The following is a 25,416-nucleotide window of genomic DNA, read 5'->3' on the forward strand; positions in this document are numbered from 1 at the left end:
TGTAGCTCCGATTCTACCCCTACTCTGGGAACTTCCATATGCTGCAAGTGCGGCCCTAAAAAGCCAAAAAAAAAATTGCTGGTCATAATTGAAGTTTGAAAAACAGATCTAGCACTATTCATGGCACTAAATAAGGAGTCAATTAATGCAGATGTCATAATTATTACATGTGTACAAGTGAGTATGTTTAGGTATAGTAAATATAGTTGTATAATTTATTAAAACATAGTCTTTCTTTGATGGAGAGTCTGGCTTATTCACTGTAGGGATTAAACACATCTAAAGTTTCTAGCACTAAATAGAATGGCTTTTCCTGAGAAAATGCGAAATCCTATTATGCATGCTTCTCTCAGGTACCTGACTGGAAACACTTAAATACATGTTGGATATACAGTCTTCATTTTCAAGTTCATTTTCAACTTGACCCAATCTCATAACCTTGAAAGATTTGTTTGATGTTCAATATATTCTTCAAATGCTCTTTTCTAAGAGTATTTTTAACTATAAAAGACGTTGCTATGAGAAACACAGTGAAAGGCTGATGAGATAAATGATACCGGTATTTCAAAAAGTCAAGTAGATCTAACCATCTTAAGACAGAGCAGTGGAGGGAGATGTTTGACTTCTCAGGTGGCAAGAGAACAAATCACTGCAGGAATCCAATCAATTAGGTACATGTAGCCACTGGTAGAAAGTGTGTGTGTATTTAATCAGTCGTCCATATGTAAATATCAAGTACAAACCTGGCTTTTAAAATTTTCCCTAAGTCTAGGCTTATATTCATGCTCAGTAAAACTATCTAGAGATGTGACAGGTAACTCCTCTAATGGGGCAGGGGTCTCTAATTCATCGCTGTCCTATTACTTAGCTTCATTTTGGCTATTCTTTATGTTCCTTCCTTGACTACTATAGCTATTTCAACTGATTTTATAGAGTTGAAATGAATTCCTCAAGATACTCTAGCTACTTGGTAGCTGAGATAGGATATACTTCCAGGTCTTTCTAGAGTCCTGTACTCTCTACAATGAGATGATAGGAGGGCTGCTTATGCAATATAATCAAATGCCATACTTGCCAGATGGGCAACCAAAAAACTGGAAAATAATTATATTATAGAAGTTCTTCCATAGGAGATTTCTGAGCCTCACATTGGGATTCCTAGCCTGGTGGTATGGCATTGGGAGGAGGAGTCCCCAGAGCATTTGGCTTTGATGGCCATTGGGGCTTGAATGCAGGAGCTCAGTAGGATTGGAGAGAACTCCACTCTTGGAGGGAAAAGAAACATTCTCACACATACTGGGACCCAGAGCAAAACTGACTTCATAGGAGTCTGGGCCAGAAATACATTTGGGTCTTAGAGGGTCTCCTGGGAAGGCAGAGTTTGACTGTGCCTCACTGCAGGGACAGGGACACTGGGACAGAGGTTCCAGAAATATTAATCAATGTGAGCTCTCCCAGGGTCTGCAGATTTCAGTGCTGGGATGTCTCAGGTCTCAGGCCAACCAACCAACAGGTGGGAACACAGCCCCATCTATTAGTAGACAGGCTGCCTAAAGTCATTCTGGGCCCACAACCACCTCCAAACACACTCTTTTGACACACCCCTGCTCACAACCCAGATCCACCCACTGGTGGGGAGGCATCAGTCCCTCTCACCAGGAAGCCTGCAGAAACCCCTAGACCAACCTTATCCACCAGAGTGCAGACACCAGAAACAAGAGAAACTACAGTCCTATAGCCTGTGGAAAGGAGACCATAAACACAGGAAATTAGACAAAATTATATGACAGAGAAATACATTCCAGATGAAGGAACAAGATAAAACATCAGAAGAATAACTAAGTGAAATAGAAATAAGCAATCTAACTGAAAAATAATTCAGAGTAATGATAGTACAAATGATCCAAGATCTCGGAAAAGGAATGGAGGGATACACCAAAAAATTACAAGAAATGTTTAACAAAGAGTTGGAAGATTTAACAAAAAAACAGTTTAAGAACAGAATAACTTAAATGAAAATACTATAAGGAATCAAGAGCAGAATAAATAAGGCAGAAAATCTAGTAAGTCAGCTGGAAGAGAGACTAGTGGAAATATTCTGCCACAAAAGGAAAAAAAGTATAAAAAAAATGAGGACAGTCTCAGAGACCTCTGGGACAACAGTAAATGCACCAAAATTTGTGTAATAGGGGTCACAGAAGAAGAAGAGAGAGAAAGTGACTGATGGAATAGTTGAAGAGATAATAAACAAAAACTTCCATAACCCAGGAAAGGAAACACTCACTCAAGTCCAAGAAGCGCAGAGAGTCCTAAACAGGATAAACCCAAGGAGGAACACACTGACACATATATTAATCAAACTGACAAAAATTAAAGACAAAAATATATTTAAAACAACAAGGGAAAAGCAGCAAATAACATATAAGGGAATCTCCATAAGGCTATTGGCTGATTTATCAGCAGAAACTCAGCAGGCCATAAGAGAATGGCACAATATTTTTAAAGTGATGAAAGGGAAGAACCGACAACCAAGAATATTCTATCCACCAAGACTCTCATTCAAGCTTGATGAAGAACTTGAAAGCTTTACAGACAAGGAGAAGCTAAGAGAATTCAGCACAACTCAACCACCTTTACAACAAATGCTAAAGGAACTCCCCTAGGTGGAAAAGAAAAGGCCACAACAAGAAACAGGAAAATTATGAATGGGAATGCTCAGTGGTAAATGCAAACATACAGTGCATGTAGGAAATCATCCACACACACATACAATATCAAAACCAGCAATCATGAGAAGAGGGGAGTAGAAATGCAGGATATTGGAAATGCATTTGAAATTAAGAGACTAGCAACTCAAGACACTCTTGTATATTGTATATATAGAGAATGCTATATCCAAACCTCATGGTAACTGCAAACCAAAACTCTACAATAGATACAAACATAAAAAAGAAAAAGTAATATAAACACAACACTGAAGATAGTCATCAAATTACAAGAGACTAGAACAAAAAGAGAAGGGAAGAAAAAAAGACCTACAAAATAAATCCAAACAATTAAGAAAATAGCATAATAACATACATATCAATAATAATTTAAATACAAATGGATTAAATACTCCAACCATAAGATATAGACTGGCTAAATGGATACAAAAACAAGATCTGTATAAAACCTGCCTACCAAAAAAAAAAAAAAAAAACCTTCAGATCTAGGGAAACACACAGACTGAAAGTGAGGGAATGGAAAATGGTACTCCATGAACATGGTAATCAAAAGAAGATGGAGTTGCAATATCCAAAACTTTTATCAGACAAAATAGACTTTAAAATAAAAATGGTTACAAGTGACAAAGAAGGACATTACCTAGTGAGCAAAGGATCAATCCAAGAAGATATAACAATTGCAAATATATATGCACCCAACATAGGACTACCTCAATATATAAGGCAAATTCTAATAGCCATAAAAGGAGAAATCAACAGTGATACACTATTGGTGGAAGACTTACATCAATGGGCATATCACCCAACAGAAAATCAATAAGGAAATGCAGGCCTTAAATGACAAATTAGAATACAAGGAGTTTACTTAGAACATTCCATCCAGAAGCATCAGAAATACACATTTCTCTCAAGTGCACATGTAATATTCTCTAAGATAGATCACATCTGGGCCACAAAGCAAGCCTTGGAAAACTTCAAGAAAATTGATTTTAAATCTAGCATCTTTTTCAACCACAACTCTATGAGATTAGAAATCAACTGCAGGATTAAAAAAAAAAAAGCTGTAAAGCCATCTGTGAAGTCATGCTCCTCAGTTGGAAAAATTAATATTGTAAAAATGGCCATACTACCCAAAGCAATCTACAGATTCAATGCAATCTCTATCAAATTACCCATGACATTTTTCACAGAACTAGAACAAACAATCCAAAAATTTATATGGAATCACAAAAGACCCAGAATTACCAAAGCAATTCTGAAGAACAAAAACCAAGAGGAGGCATCTCTCTCCCAGACTTCAGGCAATCAAGACAATGTGGTACTGGCACCAAAACAGACATACAAACCAATGCAACAGAATAGAGAACCCAGAAATAAACCCAGACACCTTTGATCAATTAGTCTTTGACAAAGGAAGCAAGAATATAAAATGGGAAAAAGACAGTCTTTTCAGCAAGTATTGCTGGGAAACCTGGACAGCTGCATGCAAATCAATGAAATTAGAACACACCCTCACACCATGCACCAAAATAAACTCAAAATGGCTGGAAGACTTAAATATAAGACAAGACACCATCAAACTCCTGGAAGGCAAAACATATTCTGATAGCAACCTTACAAATGTTTTCTCAGGTCAGTCGCCCAAAGCAACAGAAATAAAGGCAAAAATAAACCAATGGGACCTCATCAAACCGACAAGCTTTTGCACAGCAAAGGAAACCAAAAAGGAAACAAAAATACAACTTACAGAATGGGAGAAGATAGTTTCAAATGATGCAACTGACAAGGGCCTAATCTCTAAAATATACAAAGAACTTATACAACTCAACAGCAAAAAAGCCAACAACCCAATTGAAAAATGGGCAAAAGACCTGAATGGACATTTCTCCAAGGAAGATATTCATATGGCCAACAAGCACTTGAAACAATGCTCAGCATCAATGATTAGAGAAGTGCAAATCAAAACTACTATGAGATGCCACCTCACACCAGTCAGAATGGCCATCATTCATAAGTCTGCAAATAACAAATGCTGGAGGGGATGTGGAGAAAAGGGAACCCTCCTGCACTGTTGGTGGGAATGTAAGCTGATACAACCACTATGGAGAACAGTATAGAGGTACCTTAGAAAACTATACATAGAACTACCATATGACCCAGCAATCCCACTCTTGGGCATATATCCGGACAAACTTTCCTTAAAAAAGACACATGCACCTGCATGTTCATTGCAGCACTATTCACAAGAGCCAAGACATGGAATCAACCCAAATGTCCACTGACAGATGATTGGATTAGGAAGAAGTGGTATATATACACAATGGAATACTACTCGGCCATAAAAAAGAACAAAATAATGCCATTAATAGCAACATGGATGCAACTAGAGACTCTCATACCGAGTGAAGTAAGTCAGAAAGAGAAAGACAAATACCATATGATATCACATATCTGGAATCTAATACAGGGCACAAATGGAACTTTCCACAGAAAAGAAAATCATGGACTTGGAGAACAGACTTGTGGATGCCAAGGGGGAAAGGGAGGGAGTGGGAGGGAGTGGGAGCTTAGGGTAAACAGATGCAGAATGCTGCCTTTGGGATGAATTAGCAATGGAATCCTGCTGTGTATCACTGGAAACTCTGTCTAGTCACTTATGATGGGACATGTAACGTGAGAAAAAAGAATGAATACATGTATGTATAACTGGGTCACCATGCCATACAGTAGAATATATATATATATATATATATAAATGATTTTTAAAAAATTGTAAAAGGCAGTTCCCGTCACAGCTCAGTGGTAATGAACCTGACTAGTTAGTATCCATGAGGATGTGGCTTTGATCCCTGGCCTCACTTGGTGGGTTGAGGATCTGGCATTGCTGTGAACTTCAGTGTAGGTCATAGATGGGGCTCGGATTCTGTGTTACTGTGGCTGTGGCATAGGCCGGTGGCTACAGCTTCAATTCAACCTCTAGCCTGGGAACTTCCATATGCTATGGGTTCAGCCCTAAAGAGACAAAAGAAAAAAAAATCTGTAAAAAACACAATTATGTGGAGGCTAAACAATATGTTACCAAACCACCACGATCACTGAAGAAATCAAAGAGGGAAAAAAATACCTAGAGAAAATGAAAACAGAAATATGACAATCCCAAAACTTATGGGATACAGGACATGAAGTGCTAAGAGGGAAGTTTATAGCTATACAAGCTTACCTCAGGAAACAAGAAAAATCTCAAATAAACAACTTAGCCTTATACCTAAAGCAACTAGAGAAGAATAAACAAAACCCAATGTTAGTAGAAGGAAAATAATCATAAAAAGCAGAGCAGAAATAAATGAGATAGAGACAAATAAAACAATAGAAAAGACCAATGAAACTAAAAGCTGGTTCTTTAAAAAAAATCAATAAAATTGATAAAACTTTCACCAGACTCATCAAGATAAAAAAGAAAGAGGGCCCAGATTAATAACGTTAGAAATGAAAAAGGAGAGATTACAACCAACACCACATAAATACAAAGGATCAACCTGGAAGAAAAGGAAAAATTCATAGAAAGGTGCAACCTTCTAAGACTGAACCAGGAAGCAAGAGAAAACATGAACAGACCAATCACAAGTACTGAAATTGAAGCTGTGATTAAAAAAAAAAAAACTTCCAACAATCAAAAGTCTAGGACCAGAAGGAAAATTCTATCAAATATTTAAAGAAGAGTTAACACCTATCCTTGTGAAACTCTTCCAAAAAATTGCAGAGGAAGGAACACTCCCAAACTCATTCTGAGGACCCCATCATCCTGATACCAAAACCAGACAAAGATACCACACACAAAAAAATTACAGGCCAGTAACACTGATGAAAGGAGACACAAAAATCCTCAAGAAAATTCTAGCAAATTGAATCCAGCGATACATTAAAAGGGTTATATACCATGATTGAGTGAGATTTATCCCAGGGATGCAAGGATTTTTCAATATTCACTAATCAACAAGTGTGATGCACTGCATAAACAAATTGAAGAATAAAAACCACATTATCATCTCAATAGATGCAGAAAAATCTTCTGACAAAATTCAACACACATTTATGATAAAAACTCTCCATAAAGTGGGCATTGAGGGAATCCACCTCAATGTAATAAAGGCCGTATGTGTCACACTCACAGCTAACATCATAGTTCATGGTGAAAAACTGAAAGCATTTCTGCTAAGTTCTATAACAAGTCCACTCTGCCAATTTTATTCAACATAGTTTTGGAAGTCCTAGCCATGAAAATCAGAAAAGAAAAAGAAATAAAAGCAACATAAATTGTAAAAGAAGTAAAAGTGTCACTATTTGCAGATGACATGACACTATACATAGAAAATTTTAAACATGCTACCAGAAAATTACTAGAGCTCGTCAATGAATTGGATAAAGTTTCAGGATATAAAATTAATACATAGAAATCTGTTGCATTTCTACACACTAACAACAAAAGATTAGAAACAGAAATTAAGGAAACACTCCATTTACCACAGCATCAAAAAGAATAAAACTCCTAACTTAGTTGTCTGGGATGAACACAGTGCACACTACTGCATACAAAACACGTAACCAACAAGGATCTATCATGGAGCGCAGAGAACTCTACTCAATACTCTGATGTAACTTATATGGGGAAGGGATCTGAAAAATAATGGATGGATATATATATATATATATATATATATATATATATATATATATATATATATATAATAGGTATAACTGAATCACTTTGCTATACACCTGAAACTAACATAACACTGTAAAGCAACCATACTCCAATAAATTTGTTTTAAAAAAATAAAATACCTAGGAATAAATTAACCTAAGGAGGCAAAATACTGTACACTGAAAACTATAAGGCACTGTTGAAAGAAATCAAAGATGGCACAAACGTATTGGAAAATACACCATGTTCTTGGATTGAAAAAATCAGTATTATCAAAATGACCATACACCCAAGGCAATTTACAGATTCAATGCAATCCCTATCAAATTACCAAATGATGGCATTTTTTACAGAACTATTACAAAAATTTTTAAATCTATATGGTAACACACACACAAAAAAAAAAAACATGACTAGCCAAAGCAATCTTGAGAAAGAAAAATGGAACTAGAGGAAGCAGGCTCCCTTACATAAGACTACACTTCACAGCTATAGTCATCAAAATAGCATGGCACTGGCACAAAAACAGAAATATAAATCAGTGGAATAGCATAGAAATCCCCAGAATAAACCCGCTCACCTATTATCAACTCATCTATGACAAAGGAGGCAAGAATATACAATGGAGAAAAGACAGTCTCTTCAATAAGTGGTGCTGGGGAAACGAGACAGCTACATGCAAAATAATGAAATTAGAACATTCTCTAGCACCATACACAAAAACCCAAAATGCATTAAAAACCTAAAAATAAGGTGAGATACTATAAAACTCCTAGAGGAAAACTTAGGCAGAATATTCTGTCATAAATTGCAGTAATATCTTTTTTAAAAAAATGTGTTTATTTTTATTTAAGGCCTGCACCTGTGGCAAATGGAAGTTCCCAGCTAGGGATCGAATTGGAGCTACAGCTGACAGCCTATGCCACAGCCACAGCAATGTGGGATCCAAGCTGTGTCTGTGACATACACCACAGCTCACAGCAATGCCAGATATTTAACCCACTGACGCAAGGCCAAGGATTGAACCAGCATCCTCATGGATACTAGTCAGGTTCATTTCCACTGAGCCACAACCAGAACTCCCAGCAATATCTTTTTTTGATTCACCTCCTAGAGTAATGACAATAAAAAGAAAAATAAACAAATTAAACTTAAAAGCTTTTGCACAGCAAAGGAAACCACAAACAAACAAACAAAAGACAACCTATAGAATGGGAGAAAATATTTTCCAATGAAGCAGCTGACAGGAATTAAGCTCCAAAATATACAAACAGCTCATGCAGCTCAATATCAAAAAAACCCCAAACAACTCAGTCAAAAAATGGCAGATGATCTAAACAGACATTTCTCCAAAGAAGCTAGGCAGATGACCAGAAAGCACATGAAAAGATTCACAACACTGTTAATTATTAAAGAAATGCAAATTAAAACAATAAGGAGGCATCACCTCACACCAATCAGAATGGCTATCACCAAAGAGTCCACAAACAATAAATCCTGGAGAGGGTGTGGAGAACAGAGAACCCTCCTACACTACTGATGGGAGTGCAAATTAGTACAACCACTAGGGAGAACAGTATGAACATTCCTTAAAAAAATGAAAATAGAACTACCATATGATCTAGCAATCCCACTCCAGACACATATCCAGAGAAAAAACCGTAATTTAGAAAGATGCACATACCCTAATGCTCACAGCCGCACTATTTACAGTAGCCAAGACTTGGAATCGACCAAGCACCCATCAACAGAGGAGTGTGTGGAGAAGATGTGGGATAACACTCAACCACAAGAAGAATGACAGCGGCCCACTTGCAGCAACCTCATCACACGAGGTGAAGTTAGAGGAAGACAAATATCGTATGATATTTACATGTGGCATCTGAGTAATGATACAAGTGAACAGTTTTACAAAATAGAAACAAACTGAAAACAAACATATGGTTACCAAAGGGGAGAGGCGGACAAGGGGCATAAATTAGGAGGGTGGTTTAACACGCGCACATCACTACATATACCATAGATGATCAACAGGGTCCTACTTTACAGCACAGGGATCCTTACCCAACATTCTGTAATAACCTATAAGGGAAAAGAATCTCAAAAAGAATGGATGTGTGTGTGTGCAACGGAATCACTTTGCCGTACACCTGAAACTACACAACATTGTCAATCGACTACACTCCAGGATAAAATTAAAATTAAATTAATTTTTTAAAAATGGGTAGGAGTTCTAACGTGGCTCAGCAGAAATGAATCCGACTAGTATCCAGGAGGATGCAAATTTGATCCCTAGTCTGTCCAGTGGGTGAGGAATTGGCACTGCCATGAGCTGTGGTTTGGTCGCAGACGCGGCTCGGATCTCACGTTGCTGTGGCTGTGGCACAGGCCAGCAGCTACAGCTCTGATTTGATCCCTAGCCTGGGAACGTCCATACGTCGTGGGTGCGGGCCTAAAAAGACCAATAAGAAAAAAGGGTAAAGATAGCAAGTAGTGAGCTCTGAACTAGCATGTCTGTTATTTACTGTATCTTAAAAATATACAGGAAAATCCAAAAAGATGACTGGATCCTCAAATATAGCATGTACAAAAATTCATTTTCTTTCATCACAAAACCTACTCTAGTTTTGCTTTTATTAACCATTATTCATCCACTTTTCCAGGACTGAAACCTCAGACCTTTTTGACCCATCATTCCCCTTCAATCAATTCCAAATTTGTTTGCTCATATATTTGATCATTCATTATTACTATGACATAGCTCCCTTTTTTTGAAGTATGGTTGTTTTACATACAACGTTGACTCAGGTTCTGTCTTCCTCTCCTTCCTCTCCACTAACTGTACCCTTCACCACTGGTACATGCCTATTTATTCCCACCTCCCAGAACAAATTCAACCTTCTCTGTGCAGTCTTCTCTATATATTATGTCCCCCCTAGGCGAAGCTTTAGTTACATTTTGTGTGTGTGTTTGTCTTTTTAGGGCCACAGCTGTGGCATATGGAGGTTCCCAGGCTAGGGGTCTAATTGGAGCTGTGCCTGCCGGTCTACAACTCAGCCACAGCAACGCGGGATCCGAGCCGTGTCTGCGACCTACACCACAGCTCACGGCAACGCCACATCCTTAACCTGCTGAGCGAGGCCGGGGATTGAACCCTCAACTTCATGGTTTCTAGTTGGATTTGTTTCTGCTGTGCCACAATGAGAACTCCTAGTTAATTTTTTACTTCATCTTCTAAAAAGACTGCATATGTCATAATCTGAAAGTAGCTTTTATACTCCGGGGCCCTTCGCTAGAGTGTGAGCTACCTGAAAGCAGCACTTTATCTTCTCCATCTTTCCTTTGATGAAAAGAAGCTATGCAATAAGTCACTGCTAATTAAAAAATAGATTATTCAGGAGTGTTAATTTTTGCTTAATATGAGTCTTTTAAAGAAAGAGTTTTTATGCCCTGGGTGGCTATAATTTAGTAAAGGTCAGGATGCAGCACAAGTTCTAATTTCAATGATGTGGGGTTTTTCTGGCCTGGCAGCCTTTGATTTTTGAAGGTAGATAATTACATAAGCGAGAAATGAGTTGCAGATAAACTCTATAAAGACCATGAATGACCATGTCAGACTTGTCCGCTTCTACACACCCAGCGCCCAGCACAACGCTGGCAAGTACACGTGCTTAAGAGTGTGTCGAAGGAAGGTGGGAAGAAGGAACCAGCGACAGCTTAGTTTCAAGGAAACTAGCGAAACCGCGAGGTGTTAGAATTTGTTTGAATTTTTACTGTCTTTGATCCAAAGGGATTTTGGTGAGCATATATTTCCGTTTGGCAATTTTCACTTGCTATTTGATGGCTTTTCCTATCTTCCCGCACACCATTGTCTGCTGGTTTTAGCCAGGTCTTTGGATAAGTATTTGAGAAGTATTTCAGGCACATCTCTGCACCTCAGTTCCCTTTTATGCAAAATGAAGGTAATATTCACATCAAAATGTTATTAGATATGATAAATAATGCATATGAAGAGGCTAACATGCAACTGACATAAAATAGCAATTACCGTATTATCATTTCATTCTTCTCTTTTCCTGGCACATTTTTCATCTAAGAATACTAAGAAAATGAGGTAATAAATCACTTTTTAAAATGCTTTACTTTCCCTTCCTTTAAATATAATCAAATTCTAACATGGAGCAATTTTCCTTTACAAAGTGTCTTTTATCTGATAAAACACAGAGTTAATATTTTGTAATTTGTTTTTAATGTATCTTCCCAGAGCACTTGTCATTCATGTTGATTACTTCTGGCTAATTACGAACCAAAACTCTTTACAAATATGCTCTTAAAAAGGAGCAAAAACTCAAAACTGAATGGGAGAACAAATGTACAAAAATCCCTTAAGTTTTCCTTTAATCATCACAGATCTCTTGAGATAGAAGTATTTCCCTTTAAGAAATAATAATGAAGACATAATTAAATCATAACAGTTAAACAAGATATGAATAGAGATAGCAAGGGGGAACAGTGGGTGAATTCGCCATAAATTACCTAATTCACCACCAGAAGACACTGGTCATCAGGTCCAGTAAAACTCAAGCAGAGTGCCAAGGAGATATTTCCAGTACTAATCCTAATTATCAAGTCTGTATTATTCACATTACTGAGCACCCTGTTTTAGGTGAAAGGTTTGACTCAGGTCCGGATGGCTACTCCAATTTGCTGTCCTCTTATTTAAATGTTTGTATTCCCAAGAGTAATATCCTAAGGTTGGTTCTTTGGCTTTGCCTGTGACATGCCAAAGTTCTGAGGCCAGAGATCAAACCCATGTCACCCTAGGCTGCTGCAGCGACAATGCCAGAGCCTTAACCCACTAGGCTACCAGAAAACTCCTTGAGTTAGTTCTTACAGAAGAGTTTCTTACACTTACTCCTGTTCCATAGTTAATCTCAACTCCTCATATTATTTCATCTATCACCTAAACACCAACACTTCCCAAATGTGGAAATACAAGCTTCCTCTCCTGAGCCCCAGATCCATTTGTGAAACTGCTCATGGGGTCTCTTCACCTGGAGGACTGCCAGGCATCTAAAACTCAGGGCATCTAGGACTGACTTCATTCCTTTTTTCTACAAATCTGTTCCTCCTCACAATTTTCCAACTCACATATTTGAAAGTCATCCCTGATTATTCTTTTCACTCACCCTTCACAGATTTTTTTTCCACCAAATCCTGTAGATTTAAATTATCTTTTCATTCTGTTCCCTCACTCCATTTCCTCTGTCTTTATCTTTTCTTGTTCAGTTTTACTCTTTTTTTTTTCTTTGTGGACTTTTAGGGCTGCACCCATGGCATATCAAAGTTCCAGGCTAGGGGTCACCACAGCCACAGCAATGTGGTATCTGAGCCACATCTGCGACCTACACCACAGGTCAAAACAATTCTGGATCCTTTTTTTTTTTTTTCTTGTCTTTTTGTCTTGTTTTAGGGCTGCCCCCATGGCACATGGAGGTGCCCAGGCAAGGGGGTCCAATTGGAGTGGTAGCCAGCAGCCTATGCCACAGCCACAGCAACATGGGATCTGAGCCACGTCTGCAACCTATACCACAGCTCATGGCAACACCAGATCCTTAACCCACTGACTGAGGCCAGGGATCAAAGCCGCAACCTCATGGTTCCTAGATGGATTCGTTTCTACTGCACCACGATAACTCCACAATTCAATCCACTGAGCAAGGCCAGGAACTGAACCCATGTACTCACAGATATTAGTCAGTTTGTTTTCCCCTGCACCACAATAGAACTCCTGTTCAGTTTTACTCTTATAGTTTCCTGTCTCCGTAATTATTTTTGCACCCTCAGGACTGCTCTAAAACTATCCTGTACATGAGACCATACTAAGCGTGCACTACGGAGATCTGTATCCGAACACTGCTTTATTCTGTAGTTGACACCCCAATGCCCTGACCATGAAACCCACTCCATAACATAAGTCTGCCTCTTTTTCTGGCCTCATCTCTTAGCCCTTTCTTCTTGAATGCTTTGACGGAGGAGTCCCAAATGACTTGCTTTTTCTTGAATGGCACTAACTTCTGCATTTCTTCTACCATTTCCTTTTCATGTTCTGCTTCAGTTATTTTCAAAATTAAGCCCTGATGTTATCTTATTTTGGAGATATTTCTCCTAATGCCTTTTCCCCTCTCCTTTCATATTGTGAGTTTTTTCAAGGTATTTTAAACCTATAGATCATTTTCAATATAACCACTTGTTTATATTCTTCATCTATACCCTGAGAGTAAAGTAATAACCATAGTGACGATACACTAGATGCATTTTTTGAACACTTATTATGTGTCAGGTTTTGTTTTAAGCTCTTTATGCATACATACTTAGTCCTCACAAAGTCTCTGTACCTTGCGTAGCATTGTCAAGCTTTAATTTATAGATGTGGACACAAACACAAACAAGTTCAGTCAGTTGCCCAAGGTCTAACAGAGCTGAGATTAAAATTCAAAGTCTGAATTCTTAACCATGCACTCTTCTGCCTTTTGCAGAAGGTAAGACATGCCTTACCGACTGGACATCTATCAGATAGAATGTTGGTCCTGTGATGACAGCAGGTTCACTCCAGCTGATGTTGATGCTAAAAGGTGAGGTTGCTACTACAAGGACATTTTCAGGAGGTCCATCTGGAGCTATGAAAAGAGAAAAAAAATCAATTACCTTGCTACATTTAAGCTAGCATTTGCCAGAGTACAATAATAGAAAAGACTATAAAAAAGGATAATCATAATAAATCAAGGCTACATTAATTTATAGTTCACAGCATGCTAAAAGGCACTGGCAAATCAAAAAACATAATTCCCTTCAAAATAATTACAATACATAAAGAACTTCCACACGAGAAATTAATGATCATAAATACATGATTTTAAACTAATATTTTGAAAAGCATTGCTATTGCTAAAGTAAATCTTTTGAATGAATGTTTTTATTTTAAAATAGCCTAATAGTGTTGTTTTATGAAAACCTACAGAAACATATTTGACTACAGAAAAGTGGAACTGGTTCAAGTTATAGCTAAAATTATTATCTTACAAATGTAAATTGGCCTTGTTTTGTTGTTTTCACTGAGGAAATTGCATAGGAAGTAGGTTATACAACTGATCTTATTATTACAAGTGAATTTATTATGATTCCAAACAAATTTTTTGTCCTACTTTTGTTACTGTTGTCTTTTCATTGAGAGTGTAAAACAAGAGATAATATTTTATGGAAGTGATTGCTGAAAACCCTTGTTGAAATTTCAGTTTGAGAAACTATGAGGAATTAGAAGAGTCTTCAGTCTAAGGAGGATTTAGTCACAGTTAATTTGACATAGACGCTGACCTAGAAGAAGTGCTCTGCACATCCCTGTCCTACGATGGCCTCTCATCAATTCCTGGGACATTACATATTGCAAGATATGTATTTCTCAGGAGTTATGACTTTTAAATCCACGTAAGTGTTACTGAACAATATTGTTCCATAGATACTCAGGTGTACAGCAGAAGATAAAGTACCTCTTTCCTCAAATAATTTGTAAGAACAACAAGTCATATGATCTTGGTCAAACAACAAAATTTCTGGATCTCGGTTTCCTCCTCGTATGTGTATTTCATGGCATTTTAAAAAAAAATTACGAATGCAAAATGTGTGAAAGTTGCCTGTGAGTTTAGTGCTTGGCCTGTTTTCGTCAATCAATACAAAACATTATAGTAAAGGGCAGAGTAAAGATAAGAACTAATTAGAAATAAATAATCCATTCTGAGAGGGTGAAGGATGAAGTGGTGAATACAGATGGGCAGGGAGTCAAGGAGAAGTTGCACAGAGGAGAAGAGGGTTGAATAGGCTTTGAAACATGAGAAGAATTTCAATAATCAGAAGGGCAGGTTTGGGGGCACTTCTTTGCTAAGAGGGTCATAAGCAAAGCTACAAAAACATAAACAATAGGGTCTATAGACAGAATTTTATTTCTGCAGAATGGCTTTCCATGGTAATCTTGTGTTTATTATTTTATACATTCAAAAATATTATTCTAGGAAGGGGTCCACACACATCACCAGACTGTCAAAGGAATCCATGGTACCAAAAAAAAAAAAAAAATCAGGATCCCTAAGTTCAAGGAACAGAGATAGCACAGAAAGACCAGTGTTCATGGAGGGTTAGGTAAAGGAATAAGCCTCAGTGGTCACTTGGGAACTAAGTTAGAGAGCACTTGATTATTATATTAAAGGGCTTGAAGTTCATTCTTGAAACAATGGGATGCCACTGAAGGTATTGAAAAGGGACATTTTTTAATGATTTAGGAAGAAATCTCATGTGGCTATGAAAAACGTGGATGCTTTGAAGCATTGAGTCCAGACAGGCTATTTCCAAAAAGTCAGGTGAGATCTGATGAGACTCTCAAGTAGGAGAGTGACAGTAGGTAGAGAGAGGAGGAGATGAATCCAGAGACCTTTAAAAAATTTAATATAAAGAACTTAAGGGCTGAGTAGATGTGAGATGGACAATGCAGTGAAAAGTGAATTCATGTATCAATGCCGGGAGAGTGTTTAAAGAATTTGCAATAGCACATTCAGGCGCAGACTCTAGTTTTGGCAGAGATAAAGACAGGGCAGGGATGGTCACTTTGGGCCTGTACACATGAAGTCTTAGACACTCAAAAGGACTGAGATGTCTACCTGGCAAGTGGAAAGATGAGCTAGAACTAGGGAGATAAGACCAAGATGGAAAAAGGTTTTTAAATTTTTTTCAGGAGTTCCCATTGTGGCACAGTGGTTAACGAATCCGACTAGGAACCATGAGGTTGTGGGTTCGATCCCTGGCCTTGCTCAGTGGGCTAAGGATCTGGCATTGCCATGAGCTGTGGTGTAGGTCGCAGACGTGGCTCAGATCCCACATGGCTGTGGCTGTGGTGTAGGCTGGCGGCTGCAGCTCCGATGAGACCCCTGGCCTGGGAACCTCCATATGCCACAGGAGCAGCCCTGGAAAAGGCAAAAAGACAAAAATAAATAAATAAATATGGCAAGTACATCTTGTTCGAGTGAGTCACAGGCTCCGAAGAAAGCCAAAAGGTTTACGTCAACACCAGGTGGGTATTTAGGATGCTGATAGTAGTGACGATTCGGTACTGAGAACATTTCCAAGAGAGATGATGGTATGTGGAGCTGATATGTGTTAATAACAATGACGGGATTAGGTAACTGATTTCTCTGGTGACTAATGAAGAAGAGACAGTGGGATCTCTGCACTTAAACATACCTGGCATATCCTGAATTCGTCAGTCTCATTCTAACTTTATAACCCTAGCTTTAGGAAAACTACCTCAAATTGTGGCGTAATTCATTTTGATAATTTTACATAACAAATGAAAGCTAGGAGAGGTCTCCCACCACCAACATAATTAAGGGCTGAGGAGATGGCTGAGCACATAATTAAGAGCTTTTGCATGCCTTCATGGAACGATGCAATCCATTCCCAAGAGTGGCAACCCTCTTTCCTTCCCAAGCTGGGTATTTCTTAGAAATGTTATGGCCACCGTAGCAAGTATTAGCTTAACACATGGCAGCTCTGAATCTCTGTTCCCACTGTTAAATGAGAAGAGGATGGGCTTTAGGATCAGGTACCCTGTTACTGATCATTATATACTTTCACCATGGAGAAATCTGCTTTGAAGAATGTAAGATGTTTTGTGGGTTTCCTGTCTTTGACTCTGTAAAAGGGGATTGGCTAGAAGCTAGGTAAAACTTTATGAGGTGTTCATTAATTAACAATTAAGATTTTAATTATTTATCACATATTCACGTTTTTGCAAAACCAGCCTTCTAGCTTTGTGAGGAGCATTGTGGAGAACCATTTGGGCAGAAATAAAGAGAAAAACAGGCTAAAATATTTTCCCGTCTTATACCATTGGAAATGTGGAAGAATTTTATTTCTACCCAAATGCTCTGTTGATGTTTAGGTGAAATTTATGCATTTACCCAACCAAAAATATTTACTGAGCATCTTCCATGTCCCAGGAACTGGGAAGACCCCAAGACGACAGATGTGATCAAGGTCGTTGTGGACCTGTGCATATAGAGCTTCCAGTGGGTACCTGCTCTTCTCCACTCAGCAGCTGTTTGCTGAACACCTACTCAAGGCAGACATTTCTGATAAGAAAACCAAAGCGATAAAGACCATGGGGCCTCTGTTTCAGTGGAGGGAGACAAAAAATACATAAACATATTATTAAAATGTAGATAAGTTAGAATATAACTTGCAAGGAAATGATACACTATGTTGGGAATTGACATGCACCACGACAAAAAGCGAATCAGGGCAACCGGAGTAGGGGTGCAAATAGGAGTTACTATTTTTAAAAAATGTAGTGGTAAGGCTAGGCCTCTCTGGACTGGTGACAGACAATAATTTAAGGAGGTGAGGGAGGGTGGGGATGTTTGAGGAAAGAGTGTCGCAGGGAGGAGAATGGGCACAAGGCGTGAGACAGGACTGTGCCTGGTGTGTTGTAGGAGTAACAAGGACTGCAGTGAGCCTGGAGGCCGGTGAGTCAGAGAGGAAACAGGGCCAGATTTTGCAGGGCCTTTAAGGCCACTGCTAAGGTCTCTGTAAGAACTGCTATTATAGACAGAAAAAAAAAAAGAAAAAGAAAAAAAGACAAAAGCCATACCTTATTATCAAGAATTAGAAGGGACCTCTATAGAACTTGATACTTGGTCGTTAACTCCTATCAGAAAGTTGGCCAAAATTAATTAGATCAAGAGAACATGGTATCTTCAGAATCTGATTCTTCAATCTCCACTACATATATCAACCCAGTGGCTGTTGGGACTACAATTTTAAACCTAATTCATCCTCCTAGCAGGCAGGCAAGATGGTACATTGTTGTTGTCCAGATAACATGGTGTAATCATGGAGAATCTGCTGTGGTGAGAAAATTGATGTGCTTTTTCTGTGACTATGCTGATGACTGCTTGTTTTTAGAAATAGCTCCAGGAAATATTCGTATATGTCTGTATTTCTCTGCTCTGCAGTTTGGATCTTTGGGGTCTCAAATGAGGACAGACCTAAATCCATTTCCCAAGGGAAACCTCAGCTAGTCTTGTAAGTATGTCTGTAGAGCAGCCCAGAAAGCAGTATGATGCCTTGCTGCAACTACTCGTCTTTCCTGGTAAAATGTCAACTATGCGATCATTCCTTTAATACCAGCAATCAAAGCCCTCATCAGGGAGTGTCTGCTACTGCAAGCAGAGCTAAGAGAAAAATGACTTTCGAAGATCATTCATGGCATATACTAACTACTCGAGCTACTAAATATTTTAAGTTCTACACACTAATCAATCATAATAAAAGGCAAAGCATTTAGCCCCTAACTGAACTGTGCTTTAATGCCATTTCTTGAACTTTTCAAAAGTTTCTTTTTTAAGAAACAATCACTGTAGATAATATTTGCATTTTCAATAAACTTGATTAAATTGCCTATTTTGTTATCCATGTCCCTTGTGTTAAATCCTTTATGAAATAATTCTCTTAGAACATATTATATTTATCTATATTCTTGAAGAATCATAATATGATGGAATAAGAAGTCCTAAATCTGAACTAAAAAGCAAAAGTAAACACAAACATAACCGAGCTGATATATGAATACATTATATGCACATAATATATAACTAAACGTATATCTCATCAGTATAAAGCAATGAAAGATAATCATTTAATCCATAGAAATTTTAAGAGACATATTTAGAATAACAATGTTCAAAGTATAGTATAAAACAACATCGAATTATTTTAATGTTGTCCAAATATGATAGTGCACTTTTAAGCAAATCACATTTTCAAGTCTCAGATAATTTTCTCTTGGAATTTACCACAATTGCAAAAATCCATAATAAAATATATCTGGTATTATTTTTCTCCCCTATCCCAGTGTGTAATAAACTATCATTAGAGTCACATAAGGGGGAATACGAAGTTACAACCATGAATGTCAACTACCAAAATGAAGGAAGCTTAAAGAAGAAAAGGGACAGAGAGTTGCAAATATGCCAGTTTAAAAGCTTAGTGATGTACAAGCATCTTTAGGAGACTTTGTTTGTCTCTCCATAAACTGTCACTTCCTGATTTAGGATTGTTTGTGAAATGAATCCAGTCAGTAATGGGCCAAGATATCACTATACCCTTTCTCTTATAAATCACAGCAATTTACTCAGTAGGAATGATCTATCCTTATTCTCTCATTCCCCATAATCCAATCACTTCCTCTCATAAGCACTTTTCCCCTGGTTTTCGCAATAATGCATTTTCTGTAACTAACAACCATCATTTCCTGATTATCATGCTTCTATCCTTGCACAGGAATGTGGGTCTTATGTGGGTCAGGGTCATCTTTCCCATCCATCTGTGTCCCCACGCTAAGTGTGTTAGCTGAAAGGTGAGTCTGGATAGACCATCATGTTGCCTACTACATATAAAAGTTCGAATGCCGCTTTGATTAAGAACCATCAAATTCTGGTGTGTCTAATACTATGCTTTCAGAATAAGCACATTCAAAGACTTACTAGTAACTGTGCCTTCTGCAGACCCTTGTAAATTTAATTTAATGATGAAAAACATTGTAGAAAATACATTATGGTTCTTAGAGCACCTTGCTCTAGTGACTTTCCTAAAGAATAAACATACATAAATAAATGACAGGAACTCTCAAGACAAAATATTCTTGAGCTCTGTACACATGTGTGATTTAAACTGCACATCTATTTGATTTGAAGTTCATTTTAAGTTTACCTAAAGGTCCTTCCCTCCAGGGCATTTTAGTTTCAGGATCGGATAAACTGGACCACCAGATTCCTAGCTATTGTCGTCACTAAATAAAGGACTCATTCTTTCTCAGCTTGTGCAAGTATTAACAGTCTCTAGGACTGTGATTTGGCCTAGATTCACCACATCTGAGAGAATTAGCTGTACGTTTTAGAAGCTTTAAGTTTCCTGTCGTCCTCTTAGGGCTAGAGGAAATCTAACTGGCTGGGAGTTTGGGTGAATTCCTTACATCTTAAATAATGCAGGGTATCAAGGGCCCTGAAGAAGGCCAGCAACGAGACTGACCATACTTGTGCAGGCGAAGAACATCTCAGGATACATCCCACTGGTTACGCTGCTTCAATAGTTGGCTATCCTCCCCTGGTATCCAATGTTTCCCTAGAGCCCAATGATTTCATGCCCCGTATGAGATACTACTGTTGGCTTATGAAATATCTCTTTGCATTTTACGAGGCTTTAATTTTGTTTTATATTTGTATTTCCCAACAGCAATATGGCATCACGAAGGGAAGATACTGTAAGCATAAGAATCTGACCTATTAGACTATTCGATGAGGACAGGGAATGATTTCATGGCGGTCCACAGTATTAGACTTCATCGCATGACCATTTTCTCTGATGTGCATGAGTAGTTTTCTGAGTCATTTCAGGATGGCTCAAGTGGAAAAAAAAACAAAACAGCAAAAAACTCTCACTTTCAATACTAGTCATACCAGGTAAGAATGAAAATATTACCCTTTTAGTTCTATTGCTCTTAGGATCAGATAATACAACTTTTTCCAGAATAGCATTATATTTATAAAACAACTTTCTACAATAGTGATTCTCTAAATGTGGTCTCCATATCAGCAGCATCAATACTACCTGGGAATTTGTTAGAGAAGCAAATTCTGAGACCACAGTCCCTGCTTACTGAACCAGAAGACCTGGGTAGGGCAGAGCACTTCGCATTTTAACAAGCCCTCCTGGTGATGCTAATGCCTGGGGTACAAGTTTAAACCACTACTCTGTAACACCAACATACCATTTGAAAAAGCAATGGCATTGCTCTTTGGACTAGGTGCCCAATGCTGAAAACTCCTGGTAATAAGGCTAGAAAGGGGGATTGAATTTCTACTTCCGTGAAGATTAGGGATACAGTTAGGGTTTGGGAGGTGGTGATAAACATGGAAACATGCATCCAGCCAACAGCCACTCCACACACTGGTCTCCTCCTACCTTTCTGGATTATACATCTACTCTGGATAAACTATGAATAGGTTTCTCCCTGCAATCATGCCTTCCCGTTCCCAAAGTTTCTAGAGTAATGACAGGTCGTCCTGTTCCATAAGAACATAAGAAAACATCATCAGTTCTATGGCACCCAGAAGCCATGGGTAGGAACAACCCGGAATAATTCAGATAAGGCCATCGACATAACACAATGTTAGGGGCTGGGGTAAGTATTGCTGCTTCACTCCCTCATGCTTTATATGCAGGTGTAATCATAGCAAAATAACTATCAAAGGTAAAGCTAAAGAGAAAAGAAACCGAAAGTGTAGTTAAAGGTTATGTATGTTAGGTGAAGCCCCACTCCATTTGTTTGGGAACTGATGGTTGGATTATAGACTAGAAGCTGTTATAATATCCCCAAGTCTTTCTTAGTCTCAGTTTTCAAAGCTAATAATGTCACATACTGATTATCCCATATATCGCCCTTAACTTCTTGGTTTCTAGTGCTTTTGCTGTAAAAGACATTCTATTTGTTTATGCAAACAGGATTTCTAATTATTTTTATTTATATTCTGGAAAACTTGCTTATCAACTTGACCAAAGGTTTTTTTTTACATTAAATATAGAGTAGAATGCTTTACTAAATAGTTTAACTTTAGACGCCTACTGTTATTTCCTTTCAATTGATTTCACCTATCTTATCTTTAATCCAACTTGGCACCCTGCCACCTCTTAGTACTTTGATACCATCATGAGGCTTTACTCCAGTCTGAGTCAAGATCTGAGTCCATAGGCTCTTCCCTAAAAGCGAATGAGGTTTATGAATGAATCAACGGGTGTAAGGTTCTTGGAAGAGTACTAGTACATACTCAAGACTCGATAAGCGTACCTGCTATCATCATTACACTGAATTATCCAGCTAAGGGGTCTCAGCTCAGTTACTGGGCACAACGAAAAAGTGCCCTAAACCACCAGGCATAACAATTGCACATTTTTTTTTTTTTTAGAACTGGAAATTTTCCATAGTCAAATTGGAGTTCTTCTCACTTCCTTAGTAAATGTAGAAGAAAACAGAGCTGAAAACCTGTTGGCCCATGGCCTAATACCGAGGCAGACCTGCAGTGGAGTTAATGACCAGAAATCACGAAGAATTAAGCCTATTTCACAGTTCTTTCTCAACCAAAAAAAAGAAGATTCTCAGAAGGGTCAAAATCGATTTATTCAACATGAGATTTGAAGTTTGAGATGGGAAAGAAAATTCATTTGAATTTTCAAAAGTTCAAATTTAGCCAACAATAAGTGGGGTAAAGATACTTTTCTCCTTTTTTCCTTTTGATAACCAGGTTTTCTGTAATATTGATGATTTAAAACACATAGTGATAACTCTTATCCTTTGATTTTTAGTGATCTGGCTGAAAAACACCTTCTACATGCTTATGTAATGGGATTTCAAAATATTTTATATTCTGGGAAACTAACAATCTGGACAAAAGCTCTTTTAAATTATACACAGTTGAATACTTTATTAAATAACTTTATATGCTCACTATTATATTCTTTAAATTATGATTTCACCCAAAAACTCTTTCTAATCATGCTTAGCAGCCCAATTAAACATTGCTCTCCTTCGCTTTCTTCATGGACTGTCAACTTATTATGACACCACTTTACTATATAAATTCATTAACAGTTTATTATCTCAGTTATAATTCAGATACTTCTACAGCTTCAATCCACTCTAAAATAGGCATTTATTTTCTTTCATTGTTTGAAATCCTTCTCAATTTATTATGTACATATTTCTTTCCTATATGCAGTAATTCATACATCTTATGTTAACTAATGAAAAAGAAAAAATATCAGCAATATAAAATAGACTGGTTTGTGAAGTAAAAGAAGCTGAATATGTCAAACACGAAAAAAATAGGAGAATTTTAATTTTGACAAGAAATGTGTAAGTATTTGGAAGACAAGTTATAGCCAAAAAAAGTTGAAGAACATTAGTATGAACTATTTTGCAATGCAGAGAATTTTGACACTGAAATACTTTCACATTAAAGTCAAATGCCTTCCTCAGGTCCAAATGGCATATTCATCCAGTCTTAGCCACTGAGTGGGCATGAAGGGTGGAAATATTCCTAACACATGATCACATGGTCATCTCTGCTTTTAAAGACACCAGAGTTTCACAAAAGAAAGAGATAAACAATTATAATATGTTAAATACTTAGAAACAATTTTTGGAAGGTGGAAGTGGAAAAATAAGTTTATAGAAGTCTTTGCAAAGGAGATATTTGGTGTGAAACATAAAGAAAAGGCAGTTGTCTTCAAAAGAAGACAGAAAGGACAGTAAGAACAGCAAAGATTCTGGAGCACAAAGGAGAAAGAGCAAGGGATGTGTGGGGAATATAAATAAAAATCATAAATGACCTTATAGAGCATACAGTGTAATTTCCATACAACAGGAACACTGAAAACTACTAAGGATCTTAAGCAGAGGAACAAGACATAAGTGTACCCAAAAACTGGGTTCAGGTAGAGGGTAGAGAAAATAGAAACAAAAATTCCATTTAGGTATCTTTTGTAGTAACATAGGAAGTACATTTAAGGGCCTGAATTTAGACATCCTTAACAGAGAAACATAGACAAATTCACAAAATGTTTAGAAGGTAAATTCAACAGGACTCCGCTATGGACTCTGGGGTAGGATGTGTACAAAGAATTAAGGGTAAGCTCTAGAGGCTGGCCTGAACCATCAGATGAATAACGGCACTATACTCTGAAACAGGGATCACAGAGGGAGGAGAAGGTTTGCCGAGGGACAGGGACAGTGGTACTTTGGGGTCTGAGGTGTCTATGGAAACCTAAGCAGTCATACCAGTAACTTACAGGTCTAGAAGAGAGAGATGTCATCTTGAATTACACACGTGGGAGTCTCAGGCAACTCACTGAGAAGGTTTTCAACAGCATCTAATTAATTTTGCAGAAGTACAGACATCATGTCTAGAATAAATTATATTCACTTCCTCTTCTGGCAGCAGGATACAGCCTATTCTAAAAACCCACTGCCACCAAACGGGCTTGTTTATGTCATGAATTATATTTTCCTATTTCTTCAGGGCTAACATCTCTTCTTATCATTATACAATTGCTTCTTTAGAGAAAGGAGAGTATCTACCTCTGTTTTGACAGCATTCACTACATTATAAGTGCATTACACCTACAGAATGAATTAAGAAGATTAATTGAATATAGAGGAACTCATCACAATGTCTCGTTTTTAAAAACGTTAAGGAGTGTTTTACCCTCTATTTGGTTTTCCTTCTTTTTAGATCATAAAGTTGCATTCCTTGGAAGCTTCTTTGATGAGGCATGTTTTGTTGAATTTTTTTCAACCTAACAGATGTTTGGGTAGTTAAAATTCCTCATGAGTATGGTATCCTGTGGTTTTCACACCCTAAGTGTTACCCCAGGAATTTTCCTTTCTTGCTGTCTTCCAGGCCTGGTGGTCTATAGGAGATGCATGTTATGAGAATCCCATTTCGTTCCATACTAATTTCACACCCACACTCTGTTCAAGTTGTGCATGTCCTCAGCATTGTAAGTACCTATTGTGCACCACAGAGATATTTAACAGATTTCCATTCTGCATTCCTCCCCCACACACAACTCAAATTGCTCTTGAGTTTAAGGATAATCAGAAAAATAGGAGATGAGTAAAATAATCTTTAAGACTTTGATGTTTCAAGTTAAATATTTCTGCCATTTGCACTTTTTTGTGCTTATGTTTGTATCCATACGTACTCAGCATGAAGCAGAGCGTAATGGCTATTATATAGATGATTTAAGGAGAAAAGCAATTTGGCCTCAATTATCTAGATCAGCGTATGTGGGAGAAAGAAATGTTACTTGAGTTGGCTGATTATC

At 37.7% G+C, this 25,416-nt stretch overlaps 1 protein-coding gene across 1 annotated transcript in view; it reads right to left on the reverse strand.

The window, feature by feature from the left end:
* PTPRQ (protein tyrosine phosphatase receptor type Q) overlaps window positions 1–25,416 on the reverse strand; it is a 213,112-nt gene that overhangs the window by 66,807 nt on the left and 120,889 nt on the right. Inside the window, exon 28 of the mRNA XM_047785804.1 lies at window positions 13,987–14,108. Within this exon, the coding sequence (XP_047641760.1) occupies window positions 13,987–14,108 (122 nt within the window). The remainder of the gene's footprint in view (window positions 1–13,986; window positions 14,109–25,416) is intronic.

The sequence above is a fragment of the Phacochoerus africanus genome, chromosome 7, assembly GCF_016906955.1.
Source record: "Phacochoerus africanus isolate WHEZ1 chromosome 7, ROS_Pafr_v1, whole genome shotgun sequence".
Lineage (NCBI taxonomy): Eukaryota > Metazoa > Chordata > Mammalia > Artiodactyla > Suidae > Phacochoerus > Phacochoerus africanus.